The sequence below is a fragment of the Barbus barbus genome, assembly GCF_936440315.1.
Source record: "Barbus barbus genome assembly, chromosome: 24".
Taxonomy (NCBI): domain Eukaryota; kingdom Metazoa; phylum Chordata; class Actinopteri; order Cypriniformes; family Cyprinidae; genus Barbus; species Barbus barbus.
In genome coordinates this window covers 7,361,390-7,376,024 of record NC_136752.1, presented here as the reverse complement: position 1 = coordinate 7,376,024, position 14,635 = coordinate 7,361,390, and the positions used below count along the sequence as shown (strand labels likewise).

The 14,635-nt window shown below is 37.4% G+C and overlaps 1 protein-coding gene across 1 annotated transcript; it reads left to right on the top strand.

Moving 5' to 3' along the window:
* The first annotated feature begins 97 nt into the window (after positions 1-97).
* Positions 98-13,920, top strand: LOC306843882 (integrator complex subunit 7-like). Its single transcript, XM_079375579.1, has 20 exons — positions 98-374; positions 495-624; positions 898-1,044; positions 1,254-1,391; positions 3,670-3,716; positions 3,812-4,011; positions 5,498-5,620; positions 5,700-5,817; positions 5,946-6,080; positions 7,405-7,502; positions 9,420-9,659; positions 9,737-9,874; positions 10,488-10,694; positions 10,845-11,039; positions 11,174-11,277; positions 11,754-11,822; positions 12,066-12,198; positions 12,300-12,398; positions 12,901-13,086; positions 13,203-13,920. Exons 1-20 carry the CDS (start codon positions 281-283, stop codon positions 13,494-13,496), a joined length of 2,895 nt encoding a protein of 964 aa, XP_079231705.1. The 5' UTR covers positions 98-280; the 3' UTR covers positions 13,497-13,920.
* Positions 13,921-14,635: the final 715 nt, after the last annotated feature.

Here is a 14,635-nt window from a genome sequence, read left to right as displayed (position 1 = left end):
TATTAATAAAGACAGACCAATCGGAGTTGACGCAACCGCATAGGCCACGCCCTCTTTGGGACACCGCCATTGCTCGTTTTCGCTTCTAGCGTTTTTTGTGGTTTAACGGAAACCCGACGTATGATCCTGGCTTTGTCTGTCACGTGACCTGCACTGCAGCCGGGTCATCCGCTTCAAGTTTCGTGCACATGCAATAGTCTCTATCTGATGTAACGAATGAAATACTGAGTCTTAAAACAGCCTGTCGTTCCACATTTTTCGCGCAATCTAATAATAAACGATGTCGCTCTCCGCAGCGCGCTCGTTTCTGTCGGAGGCTGCTTATGGAGAGCAGGAGCTGGACGCCAATTCTGCGCTGATGGAGCTCGATAAAGGTTGTGCTTTTGTTATGATTAAGCTATGCATATTATCTGTACATCTGATAACGCAGTATTGTGTTTATTTATATTCAGACAGAATGAAATCTAGTCATTCTTATTTTCGCACCATTAAAGGTTTAAGGTCTTGTAAGCTGGGCGAGCAATGTGAAGCTGTGGTCCTTTTCCCCAAACTCTTTCAGAAGTATCCTTTTCCCATCCTCATCAACTCTGCCTTCCTGAAACTGGCAGACATCTTCAGACTTGGGTAATTATGCGCATTAAGTAAATACAATTAATTTCTATTAGCTTCGAGGCGGCGTGTATGCTGTTATTACATGGCTCTCTGGAATACTTGCGTCTGATTGGTCAATTGCAGTGGTCAAATATTTCTGAATACTAATATTTGTCAATGCTTTGTTGTGCTTCTGTTATAAAATGTACATGCCATTGCATAAAATGTATCTGGAATTGAAATATATTTAAATATTTGTGTTGAGTGAAAAGTTATGAATGTATCATTTCACCCCTGTCAAATTAGGAACAACTTTCTGCGCCTCTGTGTGCTGAAGGTCACACAGCTGAGCGAGAAACACCTGGAGAAGATTCTGAACGTGGATGAGTTTGTCAAAAGAGTGTTTTCCGTCATCCATAGCAATGATCCTGTTGCCAGAGCAATAACTCTCAGGTACTTGCAGGTGCTTTTCTGCATGCAGTTGTTCAAAATGTTTTATTTTATTTTACAAATGGCATGCTTTTCTGATCAGCTTTCTACTAATATTTGATTTAGATTATCAATTATTATGTCAAAGACCGTCCTAGAATATGCTTAGAAATAATAATGTGATTGCATGCATTTTCGATGCATATGTTTTTGTGTCTTGTGCATTTTGGCAGGATGTTGGGAAGCTTAGCCTCTATTATTCCAGAGAGAAAAAATGCCCATCACAGCATCCGGCAAAGTCTGGACTCTCATGATAATGTTGAAGTAGAGGCAGCCATTTTTGCAGCTGCTAGCTTCTCATCGCACTCTAAGTAAGTGGACACTATGACAGCCAGTCTACTGATTTTAAAGGTGCCATAGAATGCATTGATACAATATTTTAAATTGTTGTCTGATATCTACATAGAAGGTATGTGGCTTAGGCAAGGGCAACAATTCTCCAGAAATGGTTTGACATGTCCATTTACAACTCTAGGATTTCTCCCTAGAATGAAATGGTCTGTCATTACCTTATTTGGAAGGCTCTGATTGGCTGTTTCACAGTGTGGCTCATTTCAGTAACTCACACAGCAGGAAGGAAACAGGGAAAATACAGGTCCTTTTCAAAAAATTAGCATATTGTGATAAAGTTCATTATTTTCTGTAATGTACTGATAAACATTAGACTTTCATATATTTTAGATTCATTACAACACAACTGAAGTAGTTCAAGCCTTTTATTGTTTTAATATTGATGATTTTGGCATACAGCTCATGAAAACCCAAAATTCCTATCTCAAAAAATTAGCATATTTCATCCGACCAATAAAAGAAAAGTGTTTTTAATACAAAAAAAAAGGTCAACCTTCAAATAATTACGTTCAGTTATGCACTCAATACTTGGTCGGGAATCCTTTTGCAGAAATGACTGCTTCAATGCGGCGTGGCATGGAGGCAATCAGCCTGTGGCACTGCTGAGGTGTTATGGAGGCCCAGGATGCTTCGATAGCGGCCTTAAGCTCATCCAGAGTGTTGGGTCTTGCGTCTCTCAACTTTCTCTTCACAATATCCCACAGATTCTCTATGGGGTTCAGGTCAGGAGAGTTGGCAGGCCAATTGAGCACAGTAATACCATGGTCAGTAAACCATTTACCAGTGGTTTTGGCACTGTGAGCAGGTGCCAGGTCGTGCTGAAAAATGAAATCATCTCCATAAAGCTTTTCAGCAGATGGAAGCATGAAGTGCTCCAAAATCTCCTGATAGCTAGCTGCATTGACCCTGCCCTTGATAAAACACAGTGGACCAACACCAGCATCACTGACTGTGGGTACTTGACACTGGACTTCAGGCATTTTGGCATTTCCCTCTCCCCAGTCTTCCTCCAGACTCTGGCACCTTGATTTCCGAATGACATGCAAAATTTGCTTTCATCCGAAAAAAGTACTTTGGACCACTGAGCAACAGTCCAGTGCTGCTTCTCTGTAGCCCAGGTCAGGCGCTTCTGCCGCTGTTTCTGGTTCAAAAGTGGCTTGACCTGGGGAATGCGGCACCTGTAGCCCATTTCCTGCACACGCCTGTACACGGCGGCTCTGGATGTTTCTACTCCAGACTCAGTCCACTGCTTCCGCAGGTCCCCCAAGGTCTGGAATCGGTCCTTCTCCACAATCTTCCTCAGGGTCCGGTCACCTCTTCTCGTTGTGCTGCGTTTTCTGCCACACTTTTTCCTTCCCACAGACTTCCCACTGAGGTGCCTTGATACAGCACTCTGGGAACAGCCTATTCGTTCAGAAATTTCTGTGTCTTACCCTCTTGCTTGAGGGTGTCAATGATGGCCTTCTGGACAGCAGTCAGGTCGGCAGTCTTACCCATGATTGCGGTTTTGAGTAATGAACCAGGCTGGGAGTTTTTAAAAGCCTCAGGAATCTTTTGCAGGTGTTTAGAGTTAATTAGTTGATTCAGATGATTAGGTTAATAGCTCGTTTAGAGAACCTTTTCATGATATGCTAATTTTTTGAGATGGGAATTTTGGGTTTTCATGAGCTGTATGCCAAAATCATCAATATTAAAACAATAAAAGGCTTGAACTACTTCAGTTGTGTTGTAATGAATCTAAAATATATGAAAGTCTAATGTTTATCAGTACATTACAGAAAATAATGAACTTTATCACAATATGCTAATTTTTTGAAAAGGACCTGTATATATTTCAATACTTTCTCTCGCAGTTATATAGTCTGGTAATAATACTGTACTGAAACTGCTTTCGATCGCTTTTTACTTTATCTTTCGAGATACGCGATCGCACAAACTCGGTTTATGCTATGGAGCGGCAGTACTTACCACACATTTTACAAGATCAGATGCTTGTCAGTGGTGCTTCTATGGCACCTTTAAATATATTTAGTTTTTTTTATTTAAAATTTTATTACTTGGTGTTCAATCAATTAATTAATTATTTTTATTTTTTTAGTTTAGTGTCAATTTATTTTAGTTTGCGTTGATTTTATTTCAAGTAGTTACAATGTTTTATGTTTCTAGTTAACTATAATAACCCTGGAAATAATGTCTGTCATGTTCATTGTATCTTTTATTGTATCTTTTTTCTCCCAGAGATTTTGCCGCAGGAATTTGCAACAAGATTAGTGAAATGATTCAAGGTATGTGCTATCGTCATGCGAGTGGTCTTGATGGTTTGTATTCGTGGTCTCCAGTCCGACTGAACTGGGGCTGGATTTTGTGTGTTTGACTGAAGGACTGGACACTCCAGTGGAGCTGAAGCTGAAGTTGATCCCGATGCTGCAGCACATGCACCATGATGCCAGTCAGGCCTCGTGCAGCAGGGAGTTACTGCAGGAGCTGGTGTCCTCCTACCCCTCCACACCCATGCTCATCGTCACGCTGCACACCTTCACCCAGCTGGCCACCTCCTCACTCGTCGATATCCCAGAGCAGGTCAGAGCATGTCTACTGATGTCTTATATTGTCTTAAAGCCAGTATTTGCTTTAATAGTGTTAATGCTACAAAATCAATTAATTTCTTCATATGTTCATTATGTTTTTGGTTGTTTATGTACAAAATATTTAGAGCAGCAGGACTGATTCTCGGAATCAGAAATATTTTATTCCACAATAACATTTTAAAATCTGCTACCAAGTAGAACATTTCAGTGTACTTTACAAACTGGGTCACAGACGGGAACATCCAGTGCAGACAGCTTCATTGATTATAATGGTAACTATTTAGAATTGACATGGCGCAACATAATGCATTTCTGTTTTGAGTCTGTTGATCTGAACTCAATTTACATATTTTGAAGCCATATTTGCACTAGTGCTAGATGTATCTTTTTTTTCTCTCCCCAAATGATCAATTGAAATAATTCAATGGTACACTACCATTCAAAAGTTTGGGGTGAGTTTTCTTTTTTTCTTTTTAAGAAATGTATATTCAGCAAATATACATTATACAATTATATTGTATATATAATCTATTTAAAGGAATTCTGTTATTTTGAACTTTCTGTTCATTAAATAATTCAGAAAACCTTTTATTTCCAGAAAATACTAAGCAGCACAACTTTTTTCAACACTGACAAAAAAAAAAGAGCCGCAAATCAGTATATTAGAATGATTTCTGAAGGATCACGTGACACTGAAGAAATTATGCTGAAAATTCAACTTTACCATAACAGGAATGAATTACCTTTTAAAATGTATTATAATACAAAACGGTTATTTTAAATTGTATTAATATTTCACAATACTTCTATATTATATTTCTTTATTTTAACTAGGCTATTTTTTTTTTAAATATATTAGTATTTTTGATCACATAAATGCATTGATGAAAATAAGAGCCTTCTAAAAAAATCTACATTAAAAAATCCTATCGAACCCAGATGTTTAAGTGGTAGTGTATGTATTATATTTCCAGAAAGAAACAAAACAAGAAACTAGTGCTGTCAAACGATTAATCGCGATTAATCGTATCCAAAACAAACGTTTTGTTTGCATAATGTATGTGAGTGTTGTGTATATCTATTATGTATGTATATATTAATAAATACACACACACACAGTATATATTTAGATGTATTTACATATCTATATTCATATAATGTATACTATAAATAAATGTTTTATACATAAACACAACAATTTTCAGAAATATATGCATGTATGTGAGTGTATTTATATATACATAATAAATATTCACAGCACACACATATATTATGCAAACAAAAACTTTTATTTTGGATGCGATTAATCGCGATTAATCGCTTGACAGCACTGAAAAAAACAACAACATGTTACTATGAAATAAAGTGGTGATATGATGCTCTTGGCTATGATGTTCAGTCCAGTTCCTCCTCATATAATTGCTCACAATTAATTTTTTTTTACAGTATTTCTGTCTGTTTTCCTTTTTGTCTTGTAGATTCGTCTGCTTCTCCAGTACTTGAGGGAGGACCCCAGAAAAGCAGTGAAAAGGCTCGCCATTCAGGATCTCAAACTCTTAGCTAAAAAAGCTCCTCACTTGTGGACCAGGAAGAACATACAGGTCAGAGAGTCATGAATATATGTGGGACAGCTGGTTTACTTACTACAATAAATGTAATTTCCAAGTTATGTGTTTATAGGTGCTATGTGAATGTGCTCTCAGCACCCCGTACAACAGTCTGAAGCTGGGAATGCTGTCTGTCCTCTCCACACTATCCGGTACCATCGCTATTAAACATTACATCAGCCCTAATACAGGTACAAAGTCATGAAGTCATGTTGAATTTACTAAAAATGCATTTATGCAAGTGTATACAGATGATATCATGTGGCCTCGTTATATTTTGCATGTGAGTTTAACCACCTAATCTCTCTGGATGACACAGGTGAGGCATCTCCAGCGCTCCGTCACACTGACCTGGTGAAGCTGGCGCAGGAGTGCTGTTACCATAGTAACCTTGCAGTGGCAGCCCATGGAATCACAGTGTTGACCAGTATCACTGTTTCCTGTCCAGAGAAAGGTTGGTTTCCCCTCACCAAAAGTTTGTAGGCTTATTTAATTTAGGTTGTATAAACCCAAGGAGGTCAAAAATTTAGATTTTTTTTAAAAATGATAAATAACTTAAAGCAACACTCCACTTTTTTTGAAAATAGGCTCATTTTCCAACTTCCCAAGAGTTAAACAGTTGAGTTTTACCGTTTATGAATCCATTCAGCTGATCTCTGGGTCTGGCGGTAGCACTTTTAGCTTAGCTTAGCATAGATCATTGAATCTGAATAAACCGTTTGCATCTCTCTCAAAAATGACCAAAGAGTTTCGATATTTTTCCTATTTAAAGCTTGACTCTTCTGTAGTTACATCATGTACTAAGACCGACGGAAAATGAAAAGTTGTGATTTTCTAGGCCGATATGGCTAGGAACTATACTCTCGTTCCGGCGTAATAATCAAGGAACTTTACTGCCGTACCGTGGGTGCAGCAGGCGCAATGATATTACGCAGCGCCTGAAAGTAGTCCCCAGCTAGGTAACTAGATATGATATAGCCTGGGGACTAATTTCAGGCGCTGCGTAATATCATTGCGCCTGCTGAAACTCTTTGGTCATTTTTGAGTGCGATGGTAATGGTCTAATCAGATACAATGATCTTACCAAACCCGTAAGACCTTCATTCATCTTCAGAACACAAATGAAGATATTTTTGATGATTTCCGAGAGCTCTCTGACCCTCCATATGCAGCAAGGGTCCTTACACAATCAAGGCTCAGAAACATATTAAGGACATTGTTAAAATAATCCATGTGACATTGTGGTTCAACCCTAATTTTACAAAGCTACGAGAATACTTTTTGTGCGCAAAGAAAACAAAAATAACTTTATTCAACAATTCGTCTCCTCCGCATCACTGTATAGCGCCATTTTGGCTGCGCCACACGGATACGTTTTTTACACTTTGATCTGAAAAAAAATCTACGTATTGTGCTGCTGAAAAAGAACAGCATGCACTGTTTACGTTCAGTGGAAACTCTCCAAAACACGGAGGAGACAATTTGTTGAATTAAGTCGTTATTTTTGTTTTCTTTGTGCACAAAAAGTATTCTCATAGCTTCGTAAAATTACTGTTGAACCACTGATGTCACATGGATTATTTTAACTATGTCCTTGCTACATTTCTGTGCGTTGATCGTGGTAGGATCCTTGCCGTCTATTGGAGGGTCAGAGAGATCTCAGAATTCATCAAAAATATCTTCATTTGTGTTCTGAAGATGAATGGAGTTCTTACAGGTTTGGAACGACATGAGGGTGAGTAATTAATGACAGAATTTTCATTTAAATATTTTGTCAGAGGTCATCCAGCTGGAACAAGAAACAGTGATGGGGATGGAGTCTCTCATTCTGCTCTGCAGTCAAGATGACAGTAAAACTGCGCAGGCCACACTCAAAGTAAGTGTTATTCAGGGTTTACAGAGCTTCGAGTATGTGACTTGAGCCAACTGTCTCCTTCTGAGTCCATGTTTCAGTAGTCTCACAGAGCCAGGTTCATGTTGCAGCTTATTCTGGCCAAGAACGGGATACTTAAGGTCTCTTTTGTGGGATTTTTGTGATATTTCGCTGAAAAATAAGAGCAATGTCACAATGTCTGTAGGGTAGTGATGCACAAGGCACCCCTCACGCAGAAGTCACTTTCAAACCAAGCAATATTCTGTTGGTCAACATGGAAAATGTATGTGATGCAAAATTCCCAATAGCACAAATTCCTATTTAAATGACTGTATTTTGCCTGTCGGATTTTGCTGAGCAGTGGTAAACGTAATTGGGCCTGTTTGCATCAACGCAAATATTCTAATGAAGTCCATTTTCGATTTGTCTGTTTGTCCACATACAATTTATCTGTGCAGATTAATGTATAAGAAAATGTCAGATAAACTGAACGAAAATAGTGGTGGAAATATGATGCCAATTTGTAGGCCAATCGGCTGCTAGCATCACACTGGTTCTGGTCACTGTTGGCTACGCTGCACTGACCAATAGAGGTCACTTTCAAATCAAACAGTTGTCTATGTGAGCCGTGCTTCATACTAGTGGTTGACCGATATTGTTTTTTTGACAACCGATGCCGATATCTTGGAAAGCAGGGTGGCCGATGGCTGATATAATTTTATTTATTTTAATTAATATGTAAGAAATTTGAATAGTCCCGCCTCGAGCGCATCGGCCAAACAGAAAATCGTATTTGCCGATATTATGCAAAATATCGGTCCGATATATTAGCCTTGGTGATATATCGGTAGACCACTGCTTCATACTAGAAGAAAATGGAAGTTTATTTGTCTGAATTAAATAAATTGAATTAAGTAAAACCAAATTTTGCTAATATAAACATATCTTTAGATTGTAGACTGTTGTGAAGTCCAGACCAGTGAATGGAACATAGGGTCTCCTTGTGAGCACACTTACCACAAAATGACAAATGAGACACCCTACGTTCTTGTGCACATGTGTAAACAAAGGCCACTAGACTGCAAGTCCACCATGTTTCTTCACTTCAGTTTATGATGAGCATTTTTAGTGATGGTTCACCCAAAAATGAAAACAGTCATCATTTGCTCCCCCTCAGGTTGCTGATTACAAAAGAAGATATTTTGAAGAGTGTGTGTAACCGAACAGTTAAATTTATAGCTCACCCAAAAATGACAATTCTGTCATTACTCACCCTCATGTCGTTCCAAACCCATAAGACCTTCCTTCATCTTCAGAACACAATTTAAGATATTTTTGATAAAATGCGAGAGCTCTCAGACCCTGTATGCCGCTGCAGACGGGATGAAGAGGAGAAGAGTTGTTGGAAAAAAGTCATTATTATTGGTTTTCTTTGCGCATAAAAAGTATTCTCGTAGCTTCATAAAATTACAGTTGAACCACTGATGTCACATGGACTATTTTACTGATGTTCTTGCTATGTTTTTGGACCTTGATCGTGGTAGTACCTTTGCTGTCTATGCAGGGTCAGAGAGCTCTCGGATTTTATCAAAAATATCTTAATTTGTGTTCCGACGAAGAACGAAGGTCTTACAGGTTTGGAATGACATGAGGGTGAGTAATTAATGACAGAAGTTTACTTTTTGGGTGAACTAACCCTTTATTGTTCCCCATTTACTTCCGTATTATTATTATTATTTTTTTTCATTCTATAGAAATCAGTCGCTATCGTCAGCTGTTTGGTTACCAACATTCTTCAAAATATCTTCTTTTATGTTCAACAGAAGACTTGTAAGTGAGTAAATGATGATGGCGTTTTGATTTTTGGGTGGGCTATCACTTAAGTATTGAAATGTTAACTTTTTTTTTTTTGTAACTCAGATGGTGCTCACCTCTTTGGTGAAGATGTTGAAGAGCTGTCCTCATCTCAGTCAGAGCTCTGTGGAGCTCCTGCTGGCGCAGCTGCACTGTGCGTGTGATTCTGCGCGGGTGCTCATGTGTCAGGCTCTGGCTGCTATTGCCACACAGCAGCCGGTGATGGCAGAGGGAATGCTGGGAGACCTGCTGGACCTCTTTAGGGTGGCAAGTCACAGAACCTCAGAGAAACAGCAGGAGCTTCTGGTAAGCAAATACACACATGATGTCCAACTGTAGGTGTTTAAATCTCATTTTCCCAAAATTTGTCTTGTGTTTCTTAGGTTTCTTTGGCAACGGTATTATTCGTGGCCAGTCAGGCTTCGCTCTCGGCTGAAGTAAAGACTGTGATCAGGCAGCAGTTGGAGAATGTGGCCAATGGGTGGACCGTGTACCGCATTGCCAGACAGGCCTCCCGCATGGTGAGCTGGGCTATGAGGGAGAAGGAATCCCTTTCTGACTCCATTGCCTGATGTCCCTTAAAAATCTTTCTTTTTTGCTTCATTTTATTTATTTTTTTAAATTGATTTCATTTGATTTTATTTTCATTTATTTTTTTTTATTTAATTTGAATGTAACTTAATTTCATTAATTCTTTTTAATTTAATTGATTTTCATGTTTATTTTATTTCATTTTGTTTTATTTCATTTCATTTCTTTTTCATTTCATTTTATTTTGTTTTATTGTATTTAATTTTGTTTTATTTTATTCTATTGTTTTCCATTTTATTTTAATTAATTGTATTTAATTTTATTTAATTTTATTTTATTTATTTTTTCATTTCATTTTTCATTTCATTTTATTTTAATGTAACCTAATTTCACTAAAAAAAAGTTATTTTATTTTATTTCATTTCTTTTTTTTTCATTTGATTTAATTTCATTTCAGGGCGAAATGTGACCTGGATAGTTCTTGATAGCCTTCATGAGACTTTCCCAGACCCAGACACTTTTGTCTATGTATTTGTGCTTGTAGCTGAATACAGTGTAAAATGACCTCTTTCCAATGCTCTCCAATCTATAATTTGTCCACAGGGCTGCCATGATTTTTCTCGGGAGTTGTACCAGAGTCTTCGTACCCGCGTGGCCTCAGAGCACTTCTACTTCTGGCTGAACAGTCTGATGGAGTTCTCTCAGGCGGAGCAGTGCCTCAGCGGCCTTTCAGATGGAGACTACAGCGCAACCATGGGCGCCATCTCTGAAGCACTCAAATCCTACCAGAAGGGAATTGCGTCTCTCACGGTCAGGATTTTCCAGTCATCCTCTTTTTGCTTTTTTTGTATGCTGTCTATTACCGGCTGCTTTCCTTCATTCCTCTGTTGGGTTATATTCATATGGAAGCAGCACAGAAGAGTTTTCTTGTGACTGACTGTAATCCTGTTTCGTCTTCAGGCCGCCAGTACGCCACTGAGTCCTTTGACGTTCCAGTGTGAGTTTGTGAAGCTGCGGATAGACACTCTTCAGGCACTGTCCCAGCTCATCTGCACCTGCAACAGTCTGAAAACCAGCCCCCCTCCTGCCATCGCCACCACCATCGCTCTGTCCTCAGGCAGCGACCTGCAGCGCTGCGGACGCATTTCAACACAGGTGCTCAAAAACATACTGCATACCATTTGTGTTCCTGCAGTTGCCTCGTTATGTTGTCTATAATTATTTCTAGGAGTTCTTTTATGAGGATGGCATATTTATTGTGTGGTGTTGTTTTTTTTGGATGTACTCAGATGAAATTAGCCATGGATGAATTTAGAAGTCTGGCAGCTCGCTATGCCGACCTGTATCAGTCTTCGTTTGATGCCGACTATGCCACCCTCCGTAATGTTGAACTGTATCCTTTTTGTGCCTTGGAGGACGATCTGTGTGCAAAAACAGAATTGCAGTTATTTATTTATTTATTGGTCTTATTGCTAATTATGTAATTTAACTGTCAGTTTCACTTGTGAAATGTATATACTATAATATACTAGTGTATATTTATATTTAATGCGATTAAAATTATAATTGATATTAATTATATTAAAATTATAAATTATATATATTAACTCTAATTAAATAATATTATTAAATTAAATTTAAAAAATGATAAACTTTCTACAAAAGGAGTTTGCATGGTCAGTGTCACAGATTTGTTTACCTTAGTAATTTGTTGACGTTATTTTTCATTATACCGTTCCAAAAGTAACACGCTTTAATTTTTAGCTGTTGTTTCAAACTAAACATGGCATTTGCAAGGCCACAATGAATGAAGACCTCATCCTAAAATATTTTGCCAAACATCTGTGTTTTCCTTAAAACCTTTCTTAGACAACAGCAAAGCTGCTTGCTTGTATCTTACGTTATTGAGGCATTAATAATTGATCCTCAAACGGCCAGGTAAGAATACTCTAACATTTACCACTCTCAATTATGCAACTATGAACATGTAGGTTTTTCCAACTTGTTCCTGATATGTTTTAAAATTAATCTTAACTTAATAACAATGCTTCAAATATTCAATATGGGATTATTGAGGTTTGGAAGATTATTAGGCACAACATAAAGACTCCTATTATATTGTAGTTTGAATATTTAATTTGCACTTACTGTAAAGACATCCATGAGGTTTCTCTGGTTCAGTTTCCAGGAGTTCGGCACACATGGATCAGTACTGGCAGAGAGCGAGTATGAACTGAGAATGCTGGCTGTGTTCAATCACGTCCTGGAGGAAGTGGAAAACCTAAGCAGGAAGCACCCTCCTGTCTCTTACCTGGTAATGCTTTAAGGTTTTCATTGGCCGACTGTTCCTGTCTGTAATTCATTTGGATTCACTTTATTAGGCACATTTTGACTTTCTTTTTTCCGTGTTTCAAGCACACTGGCTGTCTGTGTGATGCTGTTATAGCCATTTTGAAGGTACCGCTGTCATTCCAGAGATATTTCTTCCAGAAGCTTCAATCCACCAGCATTAAAGTAAGAAATCTGTATAATTATTAAAAACTACTAATAAAAAAAAATAAAAATAAACCATTTTATAAATGTTCATAAATTGCTAAATGAAAAATTAGCTGTGAAATATTTACTTTAACGGTGATAACTTTCAGAGAAAAAAATGCAACCTTCAAATGCGAGTAAAAACTAGGGATGCTCCGTTCAGGATTTTTGCAGCCGATATGGAGTACCGATTTCTTGTCATGGTGATCGGCCGATACCGATGCTTCAAGTTTTATATAACATGTAATAATCTTATATTAATAATCACAAAAAATATTCCTTATACAGTGAACATTTTAATATTCCTTTAAAATGGTGTTTATGCATAACATTATGTATACCAGGATACTTAATATAAGACGAAAATAGGCTATATGCAAACAAAATGGTTCTGATGCAACCCAAGGCAGAGATGGACTCGGACTATATATATATATATATATATATAAAATAACATTTTTTTAAATGCTGTTTGTTTTAGCTTGCTCTCTCTCCATCTCCTCGTACACCAAATGAGCCAATCCCAGTGCAGAACAACCAGCAGCTGACTTTAAAGGTGGAGGGGGTGGTGCAGCACGGCTCCTCTCCAGGCCTGTTCCGCAAGATCCAGGCCGTCTGCCTCAAAGTCAGCTCTAGTCTGCAGACAAAACCCGGATCCGACTTCAAGGTCAGTTCAACCAAGAGTCCAAAACATTTTCTTCACATTTTGATCACATTGTTAATCCCCAGTACTATTTTTCCAGGATCAGTTGTCTCCTCTCATGCTGTCAACTTTTTCTTTAGATTCCTCTTGATTCCAAGATGAACGAGATTGAGCAGAAGGTGGAGCCTCATAATGATTACTTCAGCACACAGTTCCTGCTCAACTTCTCCATCCTGGGCACACACATGGTCTCTGTTGAAGCTTCGGTTGTTGACACCAGTGGGATAGAATGGAAGACGGGACCAAAAATCACTGTATCAGTTAAGTCTCTGGAAGACCCTTATTCCCAGCAGCTGCGGCATCAGTTACAGCAGCAGCAGCAGCAGACCGGCCCACAGCCTGGACCCCAGAGGAACATCTTACCCCGCCAGTGACCTCCAACCCTCATCAACTGCCTACTGCGGATTTATAGGACTTCTGTTTTGTATGAGTAAATAGATGTCTGGCTATTTTTTCTTATGTAATAATAAATAGGCTTACATATTTCTTTTCTGTTGTATACCAGAATAATTGTCAGTGTAAATATTAAATAACATTACTAAACTAAAATATAATTTACATTTATTGTATGATCAGGTCAATACTAAAGGAGGATTTCCTTCAGAAGTATGTGTGATGGTTTTTATTATTTTATTTTTTTTAATCCGTCAGAGACAAGTTAGTCCATTTTTTTGTGTGGTAGTTATATTAAACACTTATATAGGGCTGGATTTTTTATTTTTAATATCTTGGGTTTTAATAAATTGGTTCATTTTGGAGTCACGGGGGTGGTAAAATTGTTACAGAAATGCTAACATCAATAAAATAAAAATAAATGAACAAAATAACGTTAAATAAAATACTTTGATCTCGGTTACATTTCGAAACATTTTCAAACGTATAAATCCAAAACAAAACATAATATCTATTGATATCCTTTTTCACCCTAACTTTCACAACTCTTGTGCAAAAAAAATAATAATAATAATAATAGTCATGCTCGTAAAAGAGTACTTATTACAGACATAATAGCTATACTTGGAAAAAAATACTGAACGTTTTCACACTTAATTGCAATTAAAAGAAAATTTATTATAGTTGAATTTTTTATTAAATGCAATTAGTTAAACTTATGAGTGCTTTTTGACCTACTTAAGTATTTCTATGTAATTTCATAATTATATGGTCACTGAAATATGGTTAAAGCTTACTTCTGAATGTACTGACAAGCTTTTGTGGTAAACTAAAATATAAATTATTGTATTTTTTATTGAAAATTAGGTAACACTTTATTTTAAGGTGTCCTTGTTAGACATATTACATGTACTTACTATTATAATAACAATAAATCATGCATAATTACATGCAAGTAACCTTAAACCAAATCCTAATCTTAACCCTAACCTTATAGTAAGTACATGTAGTTATTTAATATTACTCCGTACTTAAATGTTTAATTATGTTTAACTTCATAATGCAGAATACCTTGTAGAAGTTGTTTGATGTAAATATAGTGACTTGACCCAGACCATTT